At 44.1% G+C, this 21,752-nt stretch overlaps 1 protein-coding gene across 1 annotated transcript in view; it reads right to left on the bottom strand.

Annotated features, from left to right (window-relative positions):
- Window positions 1–21,752, bottom strand: part of USP3 (ubiquitin specific peptidase 3) — a 122,326-nt gene that overhangs the window by 11,465 nt on the left and 89,109 nt on the right. The window contains exons 12-13 of the mRNA XM_029575775.1: window positions 14,436–14,554; window positions 12,094–12,207 (exon numbers count right to left, since the gene is read on the bottom strand). Of these exons, the coding sequence (XP_029431635.1) occupies window positions 12,094–12,207; window positions 14,436–14,554 (233 nt within the window). The remainder of the gene's footprint in view (window positions 1–12,093; window positions 12,208–14,435; window positions 14,555–21,752) is intronic.

Raw genomic sequence — 21,752 nt, forward strand, 5'->3', positions numbered from 1 at the left:
TTAACATTTATGGAGCGTTGATTGTGATGAAGCCAGCTTCTTGCTGATGACAGACAAACTGGCAAAATGAAACGTGATGGCCCATGAAAATTTTGGTGTGAAAAAAACCCAAACACACTATGTCATCAGCGTAAAGCTTAAAAGAAATACTCAAAGTAGCTAATAGCCGGCACTGAGGAGTCATGTAAAGGTTAAACAGGGCAGCTGATAGTATGGAGCCCTGTGGCACTCCAGTTTGTAAATTGTGCCATGGTAAAGATTCAGTTTTCAATGTGATTTATTGCAATCTATTTAAAAGCAATGATTGAAACCAGCTTAAGACTGTACCTCCTAAATCAGCCTCAGTAAGCAAATCAAAATGCTGTAATTAATGGTATCCAAAGCCACCGAAATGTCAAGTGAAATCAACATATAAATTTGCATAAAAATCAAATCCCCCTATGTAGGATTTCGAGTCCGGAAAGCAAAAGTGATTCTGTATTATGGTGTCTGTGAAAACCAAATTGGTATTGACCTAGTATACACAGCCATATGTACTAGCGTGTTCCCTTTTGTTCATACAATGAAGGTCTATTGTGTGTACCAACTTTTAAACTGGTTAAATCAACTCAATGTTAGGTTCCATATTAAGGGAGGAAGTGACGTCACCTGCATAATGGCCGCATGAACGAGGACCTCCCGGTCCCCCGGCGAAAAAAAAAGCTTTTCTACAGGCGAAAACGAGCCTGCACAGGTGGATGAGACAGAACACAACTTCCGACGACCCGATATCAAATTTGTGGGGTGATTGATTAAATATACGGCACAGCAGCGATTGCCCGGGAACGGCAGCTCTCTCCATCGTGGCTGTATACAGCGAACAATCCCCCCCCCCCCCCTCCCGCTTAGGAACACTAACTTTCAAGTGCTTTCAGCAGCGATTCCAACGGCGCAACGGATAAGGCTTCGGGGGCAGAAGCAGAGCTGCCTCCCTGACGACAGTCAGCACAGGCAGACTAGGCGCGAGGTCGGAGACCCACTAATTGCAGCCCCCAGTGCTGTAGACTACAGGACACGTGGCCCCTGGCTTTCAACTAGGGCACACCAAGGGTAAGCAGCCTTAAATTAAAAAAAACCAAAACAAACCCAGACGGTCATCGCGGTGCTTTTGGACGATGCGTTGGAGCAGATATAGCCCCCCTTCCTCTGATGTCTAAAACGAGCCGCTCAGTGGACCTTTGGCAATTTTCTTACGAAGCAGCAGACTCAAAACTCACCAGCACTAGGGACAAAATGGCGCCCGGAGCAGCTCTGGAAAAATCCGCTCAGGCCGGTGAGTCTCAGGCCCCGCTCTCAACTCCAGCTCCTTATGAGCATATTTCTAAGGCAGACTTTACACATTGGTTTGAAGAATTGAATAAAAACATTGGTGGCATCAAGACTGAACTGTCTCAGATAGTTGCAGAGCTTCATCAGGACATGGGGGCTTCTTGGGCAAAGGGTGGATGATGTGGAGACACAGGTGGAGGAACAATTTGTGTCCGTGGACAAGCTTACAAAAAAAAAAAAATCACAGAGCTGGAGTCCGCACATGACCTGAGCCAGGAAAAACTTGAAGATCTGGAGAACAGGTCACGCCGCTGCAATCTACGTTTCAGGGGGATCCCAGAATTGGAGGAATATAAAGATGCTGCAACGGTGGTCCAAAAAATTAGCAGCTACCTCCTTCTTAAACATAGGGAGAGTTGTGACCCGGACTCTATACATCTAGAAAGGGCGCAGAGAGCCCTGGGGGCCAGGAGGAACAACGCTCCCCGGGACATAATTGTTTGTTACCGGGAATTTCGCCAGAAGGAAGAGATATACCAAGCGGCTAGGAGAGAAAACCAATTGCAATGGGAAGGACACAACATTTCAGTGTTTACAGACTTGTCCCCACCGACTCTACAGAAAAGGAAGAGCTTTCATGGTATCACTGAAGTACTGCAACGTGAGGGCATAAGGTTCCATATTAAGAGCTACCACCCAAGAAAGAGATCTAAGCGTCATAGTGGATAACACATTGAAATCGTCGGTACAGTGTGCTGCGGCAGTCAAAAAAGCAAACAGAATGTTGGGAATTATTAGAAAGGGAATGGTGAATAAAACGGAAAATGTCATAATGCCTCTGTATCGCTCCATGGTGAGGCTGCACCTTGAATACTGTGTACAATTCTGGTCGCCGCATCTAAAAAAAGATATAGTTGTGATGGAGAAGGGACAGAAAAGGGCGACCAAAATGATAAAGGGGATGGAACAGCTTCCCTATGAGGAAAGACTAAAGAGGTTAGGACTTTTCAGCTTGGAGAAGAGACGGCTGAGGGGGGATATGATAGAGATGTTTAAAATCATGAGAGGTCTAGAATGGGTTAATGTGAATCAGTTTACTCTTTCAGATAACAGAAAGACTAGGGGGACACTCCTTGAAGTTAGCATGGGGCACATTTAAAACTAATTGGAGAAAGTTCTTTTTCACTCAACTCACAATTAAACTCTGGAATTTGTTGCCAGAGGATGTGGTTAGTGCAGTTAGTGTAGCTGTGTTTAAAAAAAGGATTGGATAAGTTCTTGGAGGAGAAGTCCATTACCTGCTATTAATTAAGTTGACTTAGAAAATAGCCACTGCTATTACTAGCATCAGTAGCATGGAATAGACTTACTTTTTGGGTCTTGCCAGGTTCTTATGGCCTGGATTGGCCACTGTTGGAAACAGGATGCTGGGCTTGATGGACCCTTGGTCTGACCCAGTATGGCATGTTCTTATGTTCTTATAAGTCAAGTGCCATCCCCAAGTTATGAAACCATCTTTCAAAAGATATCTGTTCGGTGTTAGATATAATGGGTTAGGAAAGGTGCATTGTACTGAACTCAAGAGATATTTTAGTGATCTTATGAAATGGGTGTGGAAAAAAGCTTTAGGATACAGAGCTGTTAGCACTTTAGAAATGATTTATAATAGCAGTATTAAACATATGTAGTGCTATACAGATATACATACTGTAAGAGACAATCCCTGATCTGGTTGTTAGTTTCACCGAGGCATGTCATAACTGTAGAGACATGGGAACTCTCACATATGCTCAGATGAGTATTCAAGTCTTCGCTAGAAAGCACTGACAAATGCATTCCCTACTGGAACCGGATAATCAATCCTTTTAAATAAACAGGTGACATTTCCGCACTCTTCAAAGTTCAAGCCTGTGCATGACTATGGTGAACTGGCTATCTTTAGAGAACAAATTCTTAACCCTTTGTGAAGTGACTTTCAAAGGCCACTCCTTCAGAGAATGTTCTACTGGAATTAATCAATCTGACCTATAAAACGAAGAGCATATTATCCACTAAAAAAAAAATAGAACCCCTGCTGGCCCAATAGTAGTGTTGCTCATCACAATATGGAATATCTAGGTTTGATCTCCAGGTCTGGCTTCTGCTCATCAGCAGGGCAGCTTCAAGAACCAGTTTTCACATAATAGCAACACCAGTAGGTAAGATTTAGGATAACAGCTTTGTGTGTGGCCCTCTACCCAAGACTGCCAATACAGCAGCTGGGTTACAGGGATAAGAAGCTGAAATAAAAATGGAGGACAGGTTTCTAGGTAACTGCAAATGAAGACTCGTAGCACCATTGCCTTAATTAGAACAAGTTCTAAATGAGCTCGAAGCACAAAGGAATACAAAGACTCTACTGTGCCAAAAATAAGAATTCCTGTTAATTTGTATTCTCTGCAGATTGTACTGGGAATGTAACACAGCTTTTGGGAAGATTGGGAGACAAGTACTGCACACAGGTGGTTTCTAGTAGTTGAACAAAGACCCACATTTCAAAGCTCTGAACAATGCTGCATCCTGCATAAGGCTAAACGACCTCGCACAAGTACTTGGCCTAGACTATATAGGGATTGGCTTAAATATCAGAAACAGTGACACTGAGGTATAACAAATCTCTAATGAGGGTCATAGTAGGAATAAAGAGGTCTCACAGAGAGATAAAATGTAATCCGCTTTGAAGTGCAAAAAAGTGGAATATAAATAAAATAAATTACCTAGAAAGCAGAGTTGCTTACCTGTAACAGGTGTTCTCCCAGGACTGCAGGATGTAGTCCTCGCATATGGGTGACATCACAGGATGGAGCCCAATCACGGAACACTTTTGCCAAAGTTTCTAGAACTTTGACATGCCCAGCATGGCACTAACCCTGCAGCCAGCAGGGGTCCCCCTTCAGTCTCGTTTAAAAAGCTACAGGAAGTGCCGAAAAATAAAATAAGAAACGTAACGAACCCAACACTGCGGGGTGGCGGGTGGGTTTTGTGAGGACTAACATCCTGCTGTCCTGTGAGAACACTTGTTACAGGTAAGCAACATTTGCTTTCTCACAGGACAAGCAGGATGGTAGTCCTCACATATGGGTGAGTACAGAGCTGAGGATGTCCGAGTATGTACCAAATGTACCCAAAGACGTGCAACAGGCACAACAACTGGGGTAGAATTTGGTAGAGGGCATCCTGAACCCTAATGGGCAGGCGGAAGGGTGGTGGTACTTCAAGTTGTAAATAGGTAACGCAGGACAGATTGGCCGAAGACAGAATCTTGTCTTCCCGCCTTGTCCAAGCAATAGTGGGCTGTAAAGGTATGGAGAGAACACCAAGTGGCAGCCATGCAAATGTCAGGAAGCGGCACCAAGAGTAGCTGTGCTACTGAAGTCGCCATGGCCCTCACAGAGTGTGCTTTAACACAGTCTTGAAGTGGAATGCCTGCTTGCTGATAGCAAAAGGATATGCAGTCCGCTAACCAGGAGGAGAGAGAGTCTGCTTACCCACAGGCTGCCCCAATTGGATGGAATGAAAAGAGACAAACAATTGAGTGCTTTTCCTGTGGGCAGCTGTACGGTCTAGGTAGAACGCTAGAGTCCATTTACAGTCAAGGGTATGCAGTTTGCTGAGTAGGAGCCCTGATCAACCAATCGTCTAGATAGGGGTAGATGCGAACACCTCCTACTGGTACCTGACACCATCTCCAAACATCTGGCCGATATCAAACTGCTATCACAAGGAATCTTCCCAGATGCCCTAAAACTCGCCTCTCTTAAACCTCTTCTCAAATAACCGAACTTAGATCCAAAGGAACTCAACAATTTCCGCCCTATCTCCAATCTACCTTTTGTAGCCAAGATCATGGAAAAATTAGTCAACTCTCAACTTTCAGATTATCTTGAAGACTACAAAATACTGCACCCTTCCCAATACGGATTCCATAAGGCACTAAGCACCAAAACCCTCCTCATCTCTCTAACAGACCACCTCATCATGGGATTGGACAAAGGATAAACCTTCTTACTAATTCTTCTTGACCTCTCAGTGGCTTTCGACACCATAAACCATTCCATCCTCCTCAACCAACTATCTGACATCGGAATAACAGGAACGGCCTTCAGATGGTTCAAATCGTTCCTCAGTAACAGAGGCTATAAAGTCAGAATCAACAATAAAGAGTCCCCTCGCATCAATTCCTCACTAGGAGTTCCTCAGGGTTCCTCCTTGTCCCCCACTCTCTTCAATATATACCTCCTTCCACTGTGCCAGCTGCTAACTAACCTAAAACTAAAACACTTCCTTTATGCTGACGACGTGCAAATCCTGATCCCCATAACAGAATCCATTTTAAAAACACTCAAGTACTGGGAAAATTGCCTCCGAGAGATCAACCTCCTCCTCACTAACCTAAACCTGAAACTCAATTCAGCTAAGACTGAACTCCTCCTCATTTCCCCGGACGACAGCGATACTCCTCAAAGGTCACTCACTAACACCTTTATCACCAAAGCAAGAGACCTGGGAGTATTAATCGACAACCGTCTGAATTTAAAAACATTCATTCATCAACCACACAACCAAGGACTGCTTCAATAAACTGCAGGTACTAAAAAGAATGAAACCACTTCTACACTTTCAAGATTTCAGAACTGTCCTCCACGCCGTTCTATTCTCCAAAATAGACTACTGCAATTCCATTTTGCTAGGTCTCCCCGCCTCCTCCATCAAACCTCTTCAGATGCTTCAAAACACAGCGGCCAGAATCCTGACAAACACTTGCAGAAGAGACCACATCACTCCCATCCTCAGAAATCTACACTGGCTACCAATAAGTTTCAGAATTCTACACAAGTCCCTTACCATCATCCACAAAACCATCCATAACCAAGCCCCTCTTAACCTTCAATTCTCACTCAGACTAGACCTATCAGAGAAGCCTATAGAGGATCCCTGCACGCCCCCCCAACCAAATCCACCTATCATCTAGCCACCAGAGAACGGGCCTTCTTCTACAGCGGGACCAACCATATAGAATGCTATTCCCCCTGAACTCAGACAAGAACCCTGCCTGTTGACATTTAGAAAAAGGCTTAAGACTTGGCTATTTAAACAAGCCTTTCCCTAAATTCACTGATCCGCCATAGATATCATTACTGAACATTCAGCACACTGTAAATAATTGTTATTGTCATGGAGTTACTTTCTGCTTTGTCTTCTTCCCCCAGTTCCATCACCCCTGTTTCATTGTAACATTTGCCTCTCTTCGCTATGTTAAAGTTTAAAGTTATTGTACCCCGGTTCCTTGTAAACCGACATGATATGATTGAATCATGAATGCCAGTATAAAAAAAAAAAGCACTAAATAAATAAATAAATGTGAAGAGAGCTCCATGTTGCAGCTTTACAGATCTCAGCAATCAGTACTGAACGATAGTGTGCTACTGAGGTTGCCATGACTCTTACTGAGTGCGCCTTCACTTGTCCCTGGAGAGGAAGGTCTGCTTTGTCATAGCAGAATTCAATACAGTCTGCTAGCCAATTGGAGAGAGTTAGTTTGCCCACTGCAACTCCAGGTTTGTTTTTATCGAAAGAAACAAAGAGTTGGGTGGATTTCCTATGGACTGCAGTGCGGTCTAGGTAAAATGCAAGTGCACGTTTACAGTCCAAAGTGTGTAACACCCTCTTGCCCTGGTGAGAGTGGGGCCTTGGAAAAAATGTGGGCAAAACTATAGACTGATTCAAGTGGAAGTCAGTAACCACCTTGGGAAGGAAATTAGGGTGAGTACGGAGGACCACTCAGTCATGTAGGAATTTTGTATAGGGGGAGTATGTGACAAGTGCTTGTAACTCACTAACCTTTCGAGCAGATGTAATGGCTACTAGGAAGAGGACTTTCCATGTAAGAAATTTAACATCGCAGGAGTGCAAAGGTTCAAACGGGGAGCGCATGTGCCTTGTAAGTACTACATTCAAGTCCCACTCATTGAATGGTGGCTGTAGAGGGTGCTTGAGTTTTAGTAGGCCCCTCATAAACCTACTCACAAGGGGTTCCGCTGTTACCGGGGCTTCCCTAACTCCCTTGTGGTATGCTGAGATGGCACTTAGGTGTACCCTCACCGAAGAAGTCTGGAGACCAGAGTCTGAAAGGTGCCAGAGATAGTCTAATAGAGACGGAGTGGGGCAGGAAAATGGGTCGATACCTTTTTGCGTGCACCATATGGTAAACCTATTCCACTAAGAATGATAGGATGTGTGTGGAAGGCTTTTGTGAGGCTACAAGCACTTGAGAAACATCAGTTGAAAGATTGAGCGGTTGCAGGATCAAGCTTTCAACATCCAGGCTGTGAGGAATAGGATCTGAAGGTTTGGATGGCATAACAAGCCTTGGTTCTGGGTTATGAGAGTGGGTGCTGTGCCCAGGCGAATGGGTTCTTTGATCGAGAGGTTGAGAAGCCATACTTGTCGAGGCCAATACAGGGCTATGAGTATCATTGACCCTTTGTCCTGTTGTAGCTTCACGAGAGTTTTGGCTATCAGCAGTATCGGGGGATACATGTATAGGCGGGCCTGCGTTCCAGAGGTGAGCGAAGGCGTCCATGGTTAACTTGTTTTGTTGCCTGTGCAGGGAGCAGAATCTGTCCACTTTGTGATTCAGTTCGGATGCAAAGAGGTCTATTGTTGGTCGACCCCAGCGTTGGAAGATTCTGGTCGTTACCACAGATCCAGAGACCACTCGTGGGGTTGGAACTGTCAGCTGAGGCGATCTGCTACTACGTTCTGTATGCCTGCCAGATAAATGGCCCAGAGATACATGGAGTGTGCAAGGGCCCAGACCCAGATCTGCGCAGCTTCTTGGCAGAGGAGATATGAGCCTGTGCCGCCCTGCTTGTTCAAGTACCACATTGCAATTGTGTTGTCTATTTGTATGAGAACAGTCTTGTGTGAAAGGCAGTCCTTGAAAGCATATAGAGCATAACGTATAGCTCGAAGCTCTAGGAAGTTGATCTGAAAAGTTGCTTCAAGCCATGTCCAAGTACCTTGAGTTTGAAGATTGTTCACATGAGTTCCCCACCCAAGTTGGTTGCGTCTGTGGTTAAAGTTACTTGCAGAACTGGTAGCTGGAAGAGTAGACCTGTTAGCAAGTTGGCTTTGTTTGTCCACCAGAGAAGCGATAAACACAACTGGTGGGTTACTGGGATGAAAGCAGTTGACTGGCTTGGAGACACTGAGATTTCAAAGTCTATTGAGTTATTCTCATGGCCAGCCTGGCCATAGGAGTGACGTGGACCGTGGAAGCCATGTGGGCCAGCAATGTTAGGAATTGATGGGCTGAGGCTGTTACTTTTGTGCGCAGAGACGAAGCTAGCTTGGAGAGTGTGACTGCGAGGTCGTTGGGCAGGAAGGCTTTTGCGACTGTGGTGTCCAAATCTGCTCAGTTTAAAGTCAGGAGGTGAGATGGAGTCAGGTGGAATTTTTGGTAGTTTATGAGAAATCCCAAATGTAGCAGATTGATAGTGAGCTTGAGAGTGTCGAGACCTCCTTGCTTGGATTGGCTCTTGATGAGCCAGTCATCCAGGTAAGGAAAGACATGTATGCTTTTCTTGCGTAGATGGGCCGCAGCCACTGCTAGGCACTTTGTAAATACACGGGGTGCCGAGACAAGTCTGAAAGGCAGAACCCGGTACTGATAATGTTGATGTCCCTCTAGGAAACGCAGATATTTGCGGTGATGTGGGAATATTGGAACGTGAGCGTAAGAGTCTTGAAGATCCAGAGAACAGAGACAATCTCCTTTTTGTAGAAGGGGGAGCATGGTGCAGAGGGACAACATCCTGAAATTTTCTTTTTGTAGAAATTTGTTGAGATTGTGGAAGTCTAGAATAGGGTGGAGGCCACCTGATTTCTTTGGAATGAGAAAATAACGGGAATAGTACCTCTGCCCTGCTGTGCCTGGGGCACAGGTTCCACAGCCCTAGCACCCAGAAGGGTGGACAGTTCTGACACTAGAAGACTTGTGTGAATCTTTCTGCATCCACAGTGGAATGGGTGGTGAGTCCGGGGGTACCATGAGAAAGTTTAGATGGTATCCTTGGGTTATGATGGATATCACCCATTGGTCTGTGGTAATGTTGAGCCAGTTGTTTATGAAATGGTGAATTCGACCTCCTACTGGCAAATCCGGATCTGGATTTGTGTAGCGACTGCTGTTCTCTGCATAGGTCTCAAAATCCAGAGGTTTGGCCTGTTTGTGGTGGTGGCTGAGGCCTGGATGTCTTGGGCTGTCGAGGATGTGTTCTCTGAGATGGCCTAGTTGGCCTCACGCACGATGCAGGTGGGTAGTATCTGCGTGGGCGAGAAAATGGTTTTCTAGGGTCCCTTCTAGTGGATCTTCTTGCAGAAGAAGGGGCCTCGGTAGTAACTGTGGATGACTGCCGCAGGGTCTTATTATGGTCTTTTAGTTGAGCCACCGTGTCTTGTATCTTGTCTCCGATTAGGTTTTCACCGGTACATGGCAAATCAGCAAGTTTATCTTGGACTTCAGGTCTCAAGTCAGATGCTTTTAGCCAGGCCCACCTCCTGGCACTGATATGCGAGAAGCTGTTTCAAAGGAGTCATAAGCAGCATGAACCTCATGTTTCCCAGCCTCAAGGCCTTTCTGTATTATGGCATTGAGACTATCTTGCTGTTGTTGGGGAAGAGAGTCGGCTATTCCCTGAACCTGCTTCCAGAGATTCCTTTGATACTGTGTCATGTAAAAGTTGGTATACAGCTATTCGTGACACTAGCATAGAACCCTGAAATATCTTGCAACCCAAAATATCAAGGAAGTTTTGGTCTTTGCCAGGTGGTGTTGAAGAGTGTGGTCGTAGTCTTCTGGCTGTCTTTTGTGCAGACTCAACTACCACCGACTGATGGGGTAGTTGTGGTTTTTGGAATCCAGGAATATGTTGGACCAGATAAGTTGCATCTGTCTTTTTATTTACTGGCTGGACAGCACAAGGATGCTCCCAGAGACGATGTTGGAGATCCACTAGTACTTCGTGTACAGGGTTAGCCATGACTTCTTTTGGAGCATCAACAAATTGGAGAACTGCCAATGTTTTATGGCGTGTGTCCTCTGTAATCAGATCAAAGGGGATTGTCTCTAACATCTCCCTAAAAAAATTGGCAATGGAGAGATCTTCTGGGGGAGATTTTCTCCTTTCTTCCTTAGAAGATGGTTCTGATAAGATATCCTCCGTGGATGTATCGGTGTCAACATCTTCCCATGTGTCAGAAAAGGTCTCTAGTCGAGATTCTGAAGGAGGGAAGAAAGTTGGTACTGTAGGACGTGTTGGCACCGATGGATGATGCGGTGGCACAGATATGGTTTCGGCGGCACTGGATGCAGTGAGGGAATACGAGGGCCTCTCGGTCCCAAGAGCCCTGATGGACCAGGCATCGGTTCCTGCATCAGTGAAAGGGGACAGGAGTCCATGCCTTCATCATCTGAGGACCCCAGAATGGGAATCGGGGCTTTCAGAGGCTTTGCGGGTTGCTTTGGCATCGGTGGCCTGGGTTGTGTTGGAAGGGGACTTATGAGTGTATCCAGTCTGGTCAGCAACAGTGCAAGTATCAATGGCTCCGGTGTCTGTGCCAGTATGGGGGGCCGGCATCGATGGCTATAAATCTCGGAGAGCATCGAGCACTGCCTGGCGGATTAAACTGTTCAGTTCCTCCCTGAAAGCTGGTGTAGATATCACAGCTACAGGGGGTGGCAGGCTAGGCGCTACTGGCACCTCCACAGGGACCTGTGGGGGCTCAGTACCCGGCACCGATATCGGTGGGGATTGCCTTGGTTTTTTGGGTGGAGATGGTGTTAAAAGGCTCCTCTACCTGTGTCCTCTTCACAAGCGGCTCGATAGCCATCGAGGCCGATGCGGTGTCTGTGCTGGCACTGGGAGTAGACTTGTGTTTGTGCCTGTGTCGGTGCTTCCCTCGGTGCTCAGTCTGGTCTTTCTCCAGCACAGAGGTAGATGAAACAGATGCCTTAGACGGAGTCAGTGACAGACGGTCACAGCTGCCCTGGTGCTCCCGGAAAGGTTTGATGACTAACTTCTTCGATGCTCCTGCCAGTGACGATTGGGTGGATGTCGATGGAGTCAGCTTGATTTTAAACAAGAACTCCATTTTGTCAAGGCGAGCCCGCCTACCCTTCAGAGTCATCTGGACACAACTTGGGCAGTGAGAAATATCGTGTGATGAGCCGAGACACAGCACACAGACATCATGTGGGTCGGTAATCAACATGGTACGGGGGCATTCCGGACATTTTCGGAAGCCTGCCATGATGGCAGAGGTTGAGGCCCAAAAACAGTCTATGGCCTGCGGACACCGAAAAAGGCAGGGGCAGGAACCGACTGGGGACAGTGAATTTTACTCACCAAGCGATGAAAAACAATATCGCGATGGAAGATCCCTATGAGGGAACTTTTTAATGAAGTAATCTTCAAGTTTTTTCCGTGAGGAAAACTGTGTGAGAAAATTCTCATAGAGCTCCTAAAAAAAAAAGAGAGACTGAAGGGAGACCCCTGTGGCTACAGGGATTATGGCATGCTGGCCATGCTCAGTGTGCCAGTCAAAAGTTCTAGAAACTTTGACAGAAAAGTTTTCCTGGGAGAAATAATGTTGCACTGTCTCATCTAATTAGAAAGTGGATTACAAAAAAATTTACTTGCAAAAAAAAAAAAAAATAAATAAATAAATTATTAATGCCTGTACCTCTAGCAAAAAACACTTCATATCCAAGTCCCGCAGTGGAAAATCTACATAGGTATCAATCTTATTTCTCAGGTATGCTGTCCAGTGAAATCGTTTCAAGTGTAAGCAAAGCACCTGCAGAGAGAAAAATTACAGGAATTATATTGCAAACAAAAACAAACCATAACAAGTTCTGAGGCTCCATCTCAGCACTGCATATATCTAGTAGCATTATAGAAATGAAAAGCAGCAGTTGCAGTATAGAGGCTTACGTTACCTCACCATTTGCTGCTGTCAACTGACTTCTATGTCACCAAATTACAGAGAGGTCTATGGAATCTTCAAGTGTGCTCAGGTCCCAAGTGGCAATTCTTCATGCAATCTAATTAAAGTGTGATAACAGGGGCATTGCACACTGCTATTAATGTTGGTATATATAATCCTTTGTCTGAGAACCCATTTCTCCCCCTTTAATTCTGCAGACAAATAGTATGAATGTAACACCTCAATACAGACATTAACAGTAATACCGGAAGCATCGACTCACACCTCCCCTTTCATGTTAGTCTCTAATCAAAAACTGGTGAATCATCTTGAAGATGTCAATCTGGGCATCCAGCACAATGTTCACCTTTTATATGTTTGAACAGTTATTCGTTACCTTGCAAAATCTGATAAGTAGTTACAAGACACTGGTAAAATTAGACTGGATCTGATCAGAGCTGCCTGTGCTTTGCACAATCAGATCACCAATAGTGAGCAGCAAAGAGCCTTATTCAAAGGTTATCTCATTGCTCCTTGACATTTAAGTATTACCTACATTTTATTCTCTGTGAAATGCAGTTACACAGATATACCTAAATGATTGCATATACTGTCTAAGGTTTAGCAAGATTAATGCTTCATTTGACTTTCCTTTATTACCTTATTTCACCCCCTCCCAATTCTTCCATTTTACCAATCATACAATAATGTGATTCTATCAGCTGAGAGATCGTGGGAATTTCTTAGGCATATTCCTGCTTCACCCTCTTCTCCCAAAAGGCAGGAATACATGCATACAGGTTTGTTAAAATATAAAACAGAATATATCTTAACCATACTGAACGTGAAAGCATGAAAAAAAAAATTTACAAATAAATCACACTAGCTTATAATATTAGCACGAAAAAGTTACATCTTCTTTAATACCTACTAGTCGCAATTTGCAAATGAAGTAGTTTTTACTTTATCTGGTGTTAGTCTGGGTTAATTACAACGTACAAATTAGACATGTTATCAGGCTCTCACACTAGTAATGCATGCACCTTTCATTCTTAGCACAAATGATAAATTATACACTTTACAAGTGCTTGGGAGCACCATACCTATAGAAAGCCATATATATCATCACAAAGCGCTCTATAAAAACTCCTCAACCTGGTTTCTGGGGATCACCCAACTAGCCTAGTTTTCAGGTTATTTACAAAGACTAATTTTTTTCCTGGTAGACATTGTTAGAGAGTAATCGGCTGTAATAGTTCAAAATATGCAAATTAGGAAGCTGGATAGTCAATACAGAGAAGGATTTAACACAGCACAGTAGGGAGCCTCTAAATTATGCTGCCATTCAATGTGTTGATGTCACTTCCTTCCGGATATCTACAATGACTATGTATGAGATACCTGCACACACTGCCTCCTCCTATTGTATGCAAACTTCTTATGCATATTAGAACATAAGAACATAAGAAAATGCCATACTGGGTCAGACCAAGGGTCCATCAAGCCCAGCATCCTGTTTCCAACAGTGGCCAATCCAGGCCATAAGAACCTGGCAAGTACCCAAAAACTAAGTCTATTCTATGTAACCATTGCTAATGGCAGTGGCTATTCTCTAAGTGAACTTAATAGCAGGTAATGGACTTCTCCTCCAAGAACTTATCCAATCCTTTTTTAAACACAGCTATACTAACTGCACTAACCACATCCTCTGGCAACAAATTCCAGAGTTTAATTGTGCGTTGAGTAAAAAAGAACTTTCTCTGATTAGTGGATATCCTGAAAACCAGGCTGGTCAGGGGATTCCCAAGGACTACTTTGATGACCTCTGAACTACAGTAACCACATTCAAAACTGTGAGCTCTCTTGTGGGAGCTGCGCGCTCACCCATTCAGTCATGATCTTCTTAGCATCTGTTGCTGTATTTTGTTAGTTACTGAAATAATCTGTACACATTGCACCAAACCTCTCAGTCAAATTTGAGCAGGCTTTTGGGTACAGCATCAGATGAGGTGAAAATATGTTCTCTGAAAAACTCTGTACTATAGAGTTGATCAGATTATCTCGATACTGCTGAGGACAACTGGAACATTCTCACTAACCTTTGGTAACTTCTGAATCCAAAACTTTTTGGTGGACTTTTGTTTCTTTTTACATCTGTGGCACATGTATAGCTCTGTTTCATCAAGCTCTTCCAGGTCTGTGAAACTGCGAAGACAATCTTACAAAATAAATAAAATAAAATTTAGTGGTTGGAAAATGCAGATGTTTAGGGCTTCACCCATCTATGTTCCTAATGATTGAATTGCCCACTACAATGGCTGTCCTAACCCTTCCCTTTTAGACACATCTTTGGTGTAAGAGAATACTGCAACACTTGGAGGGAAGGTCTTAGTAACAGGATAATGCTCTTCTTCCTGGTGACATGACAGTCTTCCTCTAAAGCAGCACAGAGGATGCCACACTGGAATGAGAACATTCTCCTATATCCCAGAAGTTCTCTATATACTTCTGTCTGCCTCGAAATCTCCAGGTCTTCCACTCTAGCCTCCAGAGATCAGACTCATTCTCTGAGAGCCTGGAGCATTTTGCCCTGGGTGCACACATACAACCTCTCACTAACTGGTAGATCATCATACATGTGGCATTCTGTGCAAAACACTAGCTAGCCTCCATCTTGCTACTGGACTATCTGAACCAAATTATTGAGTTGCTAGTTATTCAAGGTTGCTAAGGGAGTAGGGATGCTTAATTTAAAAAGTCTCTTAAAATTTAGTTACTATATTTTATGTTAGTTGTCAATGACCAGCAAAGAACAGCAATTTAGAAGGGCAGAGTAAGTCCCTTGCTTTATCTAATCCCTTGTCAGTGTTTCCTATCCTTTTCAAGTCCAAGGCACACCCTACATTAACAAAAATGTTTTGCGGTACATTAACCTCCACAGAGCTGGCATTGCAGACATGGAGAGGACCCATATGTCCAAAAGAAGAAGTAGGGAAGGACTGAAAGCCCCAGTCTTGCTTCCAAATTTTAAAACAAAGGGGAAAGGGGTTAGAGACAAACGTACTCGTCACTGTGGACCAGCTCCCTCTATGTACAAGTACAAGAGAAAGAAGTAGTCTGTGTGGAGTAGGCAACTGGCTCAGTTAGTTACTTTGCTGCTGCATATGACTGCCAGAGCCCCTCCATTATGCTGCCCCCAACACTCAGGGTGATCATATCCAAAAGCTGAATGCATGCTCTCACTCAGCCTAGGGATAAGAGTGAAGCTAGGACTCAAAGAAAGAAGCTCAGGAAATGGAAGATGAGAGGTACTTTATGCACTATGTGTGCTACATAAAACAGAGCCCAGCTTTTCGTGCCATACATACTTAACCAGTAATTACCATACTCGAAGGCTCATGTTGTAGCTAGGAAGAGGAGGCATGCATGATTTCATGTGTTATCAGAAAAACTCCTACATTTTTAAAAGCCACTGCTAATATCTCTCGTTGCTGGGTGGTGCTAACAGCAGTGCACAGATGCTGGTCTGGATCTCAGCACCAGGCAGTGGTGAATTTTCTGTGGCATATCAGTTAGGAAACATTTTCACAAGAGTCAATTAAGGCAATGTCCCTCTTGTCCTTTTAAAAGGGATAATAGACTATAAATAAGGGTGGGCAAAAAGACACAGGAGTAAGCTAATTTTTAAATTCCAAAGGATAAAGGAATAACCTAGTGTTTAAAATTCCTCCAACTTCTTCACCAGGAATGCTTTGTGCTTGTCCCATACTTTTAAATATCTCCTGATGTTGCTCCCAAGTCTACCCCACTAAAGCCTCATATCATGACCTCTTGCTCTAGAGCATTCTTTTCTAGGAAAAAGGTTTGCTTCTTGTGCCCAATTTATACCTTTGAGATATTTGAATGTCTCTATCATATCCCCCCCCCGTCTCTCCTCTCTTTTGGAGTTTATATATTTAGAAACTAAAAAAGGTGCATTTGCACAAGACACTTCACTTTGTATAAGAAAGTGGTATCAGAACTTTTACGTGCTTAACATAATAATCTGCTGTTTTTTGCCTGCATTGGGCTATAAACAGAATTCAGGGATATTAACTTTAAAATGAACATGCATGATGCGAGTGCACATATACTGGAATTCTTTTGTGCTTGGAACTATGTACCACTGATGTGTATGCATTCACAAATAAAAATCTTTTGTTAGTATATATTGACCAGTATATTGTTTGCCACACATTATTTTCTGTTATATATTGTGTTGTATACATATTCAGGACACCTCTCCCTCCATAACTCCTTCAGACTCACAAATGCCACCATCCCATAAAATACCTAGCTATGAATGCCTGCCAGCAAATGCAGACACAAAAAGAGACTTTCCTTCCTACTGGTGGGAGTCCATCAAGCCCTGTATCCTGTTTTCAATAGCAACCAATAGAGGTTACAAATTCTCGGCAGGATACCAAATAGTAGATAAATTCCATGTTGCTTATTCCCAGGGATAGGCAGCGGTTTTACTCCTATCAACCTGGTTAATAATTTATGGACTTTTCCTCACATTTTTTAAGCTCAGCAACATTAACTGCCTTTACCACATCCTCCAACAATGAATTCCACAGCTTAACTGTGCATTGAGTGAAAAAGTATTTTCTCAGATTTGTTTTAAATATACTATTTAATAAATTCTTGGAGTATCCCCTAGGTTTTTTATTTTTTTTTTTAAAGAGTGTAAACAGAGCCACATTTACCCATTTCATTCTACTCATGATTTTATAGACCTCTATCATATCTACTGGACAAACTATTCCCAATGAAACCAAATCCCTGCCCTGGTTCACCACTGACTCTGCACTCTACAGCAAGAAAGACGACACCTAGAAAGCCTCTGGCTGAAAACCAATTCCACACTCGATGGGCTGACATGTAACATTCAGTCTACAACAGATCAGTTGTATTCACTAAAGAAAGCTATTTTCCCATCACTAACTGTAAATGCTGAGAACAGCAAGAAAGAACTGCTCAGGATTCACAAAGACCTTCTCCAATCAGACACTAAGCATGACAATATACTGCTCTCCAATGACAAATGTGAAAAAAACAAAACAAAAAAAACCCAAAACTTTGTATGCCATTTCATTAACAAGATCCTGATAAGCTGCTCAGATCTCAACTCAAAACACCAAGACTCCCAAACAGACACCAGTTTCTGTCACCGTTAAGAACTTACATTCTCATTTCCAGTAGGTCTCCAGTGACTAGATCATAAAAAAAATCCTCTGACCCCCAATCCATCAATCCAGCTCTCTTGATCCCTTGTCAAAGCATCCAAACAGGATTACTCAACTAGTAAACTGCTTTTTACCTGATAGCTTTCTTCAATATGGCTGGCATAAACTTATTTGCCTACTCCTCAAGAAACCCTCTCTTGACTCCAAGATCCTTGACAATTATAGATCCATAACAAAAACTCTACTGCTATTCAAAATATCGAAAAAGTGGCATTCCACCGACTCCATACCTTATTGGAGGAAAGGAACTCCTGACAACTTCCAGTCAAGCTTCAGGAAAGGCAACAGCATCGAAACAGTCTTCTTCAAAAAAACAGAAAGCCCTCTATCCTAATCCTACTTGATTTCTCAGTGGCCTTAACACTTTTGACCATGATATCCTAACAAACAGTTTGCAACATATTATCATCAGGGGCCCCAGCCCTGAACTGGTTTTCATAATTTTTAACAGGAACAACATAACTGGTTGCCATGACTTATCTGTCAAGCCTCTGCCATGCAGTGTCCCACAAGGACTGATGCTCTCACTAAGCTTGTTCAACATCACAAAAAGGACAAGCTCTAGCCTAACCAAAGGAATGCCTGTCCCCCTACAAACAGTAGGCTTTCCTACTGCTGCCTACTCCTAAAGATTCCAGATTGACTTGAACCTATAAGTGTGCCTTCTTCCTGTTTATCTCCAAGCTCTGGAAATCTCTCTCAAACTACCCATTAATATATTACTGTTTCATTGCATAGCCAACACCTGGAGCTTCCATCAAGCCAACCCTTCCTAGCTGCCCCAAACCATGGGCGCCTCCAGTGAACAATACTGCTCTCCTCCCCTGACTACCTATATCTCTCTGTTCTTCCCCTAGTCCCCCACTGTCACCAGTGTTGTATACTTTGCCCAGTATATTACACTGTTTTCATAACATGTATGTATTTATTTATTGGCATTTGATATTCCACTTTTTAGCATGAATGGCCTCAATGTGGATTACAATACATTTAAAGTAGGTTACAGTAATGTTAAATCAACAATATTGGTTGAGGATTGGAGAAATTACTTACTGATAATTTCATTTTCCTTAATGTAGACAGATGGACTCAGGACCAGTGGGTTATGCTCCCCTGCCAGCAGATGGAGACAGAGCAAGCTGAGGTCACAGTATACATAACTCATGCAGTGACCCCAGCCTGCCAGTATTCTCTTCAAAAGCCATTATGGACAGACAAGTAAAAAACTAGATTAAAAACAGTGAGCTATAATTGTACTCAACCAACAATAAACATTGAACTTAAGTAGGAACAAAGGCACCCCAAGCTAGGGGATGAGCACTTATCAGTAATCCCTTGGGATCCATATCTCCCCAGGAGGACTATTGACACAATCAGTTGGCAGTCGAGGGCAGGAAGCTGTGTCCATCTGTCTACGCTAAGGAAAACGAAATTATCAGGTAAGTAATTTCATTTCCTAACATGGAGACAGAGGGACACAGGACCAGTGGGATGTACCAAAGCTACTCCCGAACAGGGCAGGAGGCTGCCTGTGTCCTCCCAGGCCTGCACATCCAGACAATAAAATCTGAAAAAAGTATGTAAGGAGGACCATGTTGCATCCCGGCAAATGTCGACAATGAGATAACAACCTAACCGCCGTTCATGACACTGCCTGAGCTCTAGTGAAATGAGCCCTAACCTGAATAGGCAACGGCTTTTCAGCATCGACATATGCGGCCATGACCACCTCCTTAATCCAGCGAGCTATCGTAGCCCACAAACCTGGTTCGCCCTGCTTCCTTCCACCATGAAGTACAAACAGAATATCCAACTTTTAGAAAGGTTCTGAAACCTCCAGATACTGAATGACAAGTCTCCTTACATTCAAGAAGCACAGAAGGAGGTACTCCTCTGCGACCCTAACCTTATCCAGGGATGGCAAAGAAATGGACTGATTCAAATGGAACTCTGAGAACACCTTAGGCAAGATGGAGGGAACGGTACGCATCTGTAATGGCCCCGGAGTCACCCGAAGGAATGGCTCCTGGCAAGACAACGCCTACAGCTCAGAAATCCAATGCGCAAAACATATAGCCACCAGGAATTCAGTCTTCAAAGTCAACAACTATAAGGAAAGTCTACATCGTAGTCGGAACTTAGGGCCTGCCAAAAAGTCCATCACCAAATTAAGACTTCACAATGGCACCAGTAACCTCAAGGGAGACCTAAGGTGCTTCAGTCCCTTCAAAAAAAAAAAAAAAAAAAAAAAAAAAAAAAAAGGGCCACATCAGGATGGGACGATAAGGAAACACCATTCACCAGGCCTCTGAAAAGGGCAAGAGCCGCAACCTGTACCTTCAAGGAATTAAGGGCCAAACCTTTATTCAAACCTTCCTACAAAATCCAGAATGAGAGGGATCTTAACTGAATAAGGAAGAACATCCCACTCCTCACACCAGGCCTTAAAAACTCTCCAAACCCGTACATAAGCCAAGGAAGTGGAGAAATTGTGAGCGCGGAGTAAAGTGGCAATCACAGCAGAGGAATAACCACGCTTTAACAAGCAAGCCTTCTCAAGGGCCAAACCATAAGACAGAATAGAGTCAGATCCTTGTGACGAACTGGTCCCTGCTGAAGCAGATCCATGTGCGGCAGAAGAAGAGGGCCTCCACTAGGAGATGTCACAAATCTGAATATCACGGATGCCTGGGCCAGTTCGGCACCAGCAGGAGAACTAGCCCCTGTGGCTGTTGATCCTGTGAATTATCCTGCCCAGCAAGAGCCACAGAGGAAAGGCATAAAGCAATAAGTCTTATGGCCAGACCTGTACGAGAGGTCTACTCCCAGGTACTACAGATCTCTCCTGCGACTATAGAAGTGAGAAACCTTCGCATTTCAAGAAGTCTCCAGCAGGCCTAGGAACAGAAGGCCCCAGCGATACACAATCAGCTGAAACGCCTTGGCTGACAACACCCACTCTCCTGGGTCCAGACTCTCCTGCTGAGAAAGTCCGCTCTTACATTGTCTTTTCCTGCAATGTGAGAGAACAAGATCTGTAGATGACTTTCCACCCATTCCATCAGCTGGGCTATTTCCTGCAACACTTGCTCTTGGTTCCTCCCTGGCGATTGATATAGGTCACCATTCGTTGTGTTGTTTGACATCACATGAACCACTTGATTCTGCAGTCTGTGGCTGAACTGCAAGCATGCCAATTGTACAGCCTGGGCCTCCAGGTGATTGATGTTCCAGTGGGACTCTTCAGTATTTCAGCACACCTGGGCCGTTAACTCCAGACAGTGAGGCCCCCCCCTCCCCCAACTGAGGTTACTCGCATCTGTCGTGAGTACCAACCAGGCCGGAGAGGACAAGGGAACTCCCTTTCTCAGATGAACCTCTTGCAACCACCACTGTAGGCGGGAGTAGATTTCCATTGGCAAGTGCAGCCGAACCGCATAATCCTGAGACTACGGGTTCCAACGAGATAGCAGAGAGTGCTGAAGTGGACACATATGCTCCCTTGCCCATGGCACCACTTCCAGGGTTAGCTGCCATCAAGCAGAGAACCTGTAGGTAGGAACACACCATCGGGTGTACAGTGTTCATCAACCAATGCACCTAAGACATCAATCTCTGGATCTGAATTTCCAGTAGGAAAACTCTGTCCTATCCTGTGTCGAACCGGACCACCAGATATCCAATAACTGGGATGGTTGAAGATTGTTCTTGGTCAGATTCACCACCTAACTGAGCTCCTGCAATAAGATCACCACCTTGTGTGTCACCAGGTGGCTCTCTTCATGAGACCTGGCTCGAATCAGTCAGTTGTCAAAATATGGGTGCACCAGGATTCCTTCTTTTCACAAGGCCGCCAGTATCACTACCATAATCTTGGAAAATGTTCTGGGAGTGGTGGCTAGACCAAAAGGCAACACCTGAAACTGATAATGGCACCCCAACACCGCTAAGCGTAGAAAGCGTTGGTGCTCCAATTGGATGGGAATATGAAGGTAAGCCTCCAACAGATCCAAGGAGGTCAGAAATCCCCCCCGACTGCACCGCTATTATTACAGAGCGTAAGGTTTCCATTCGAAAATAAGTCACCTTCAAGTGACGGTTGACCCTTCTTGGGCACAACAAAAAAAA

Source organism: Rhinatrema bivittatum, chromosome 13 (genome assembly GCF_901001135.1).
Source record: "Rhinatrema bivittatum chromosome 13, aRhiBiv1.1, whole genome shotgun sequence".
Taxonomy (NCBI): domain Eukaryota; kingdom Metazoa; phylum Chordata; class Amphibia; order Gymnophiona; family Rhinatrematidae; genus Rhinatrema; species Rhinatrema bivittatum.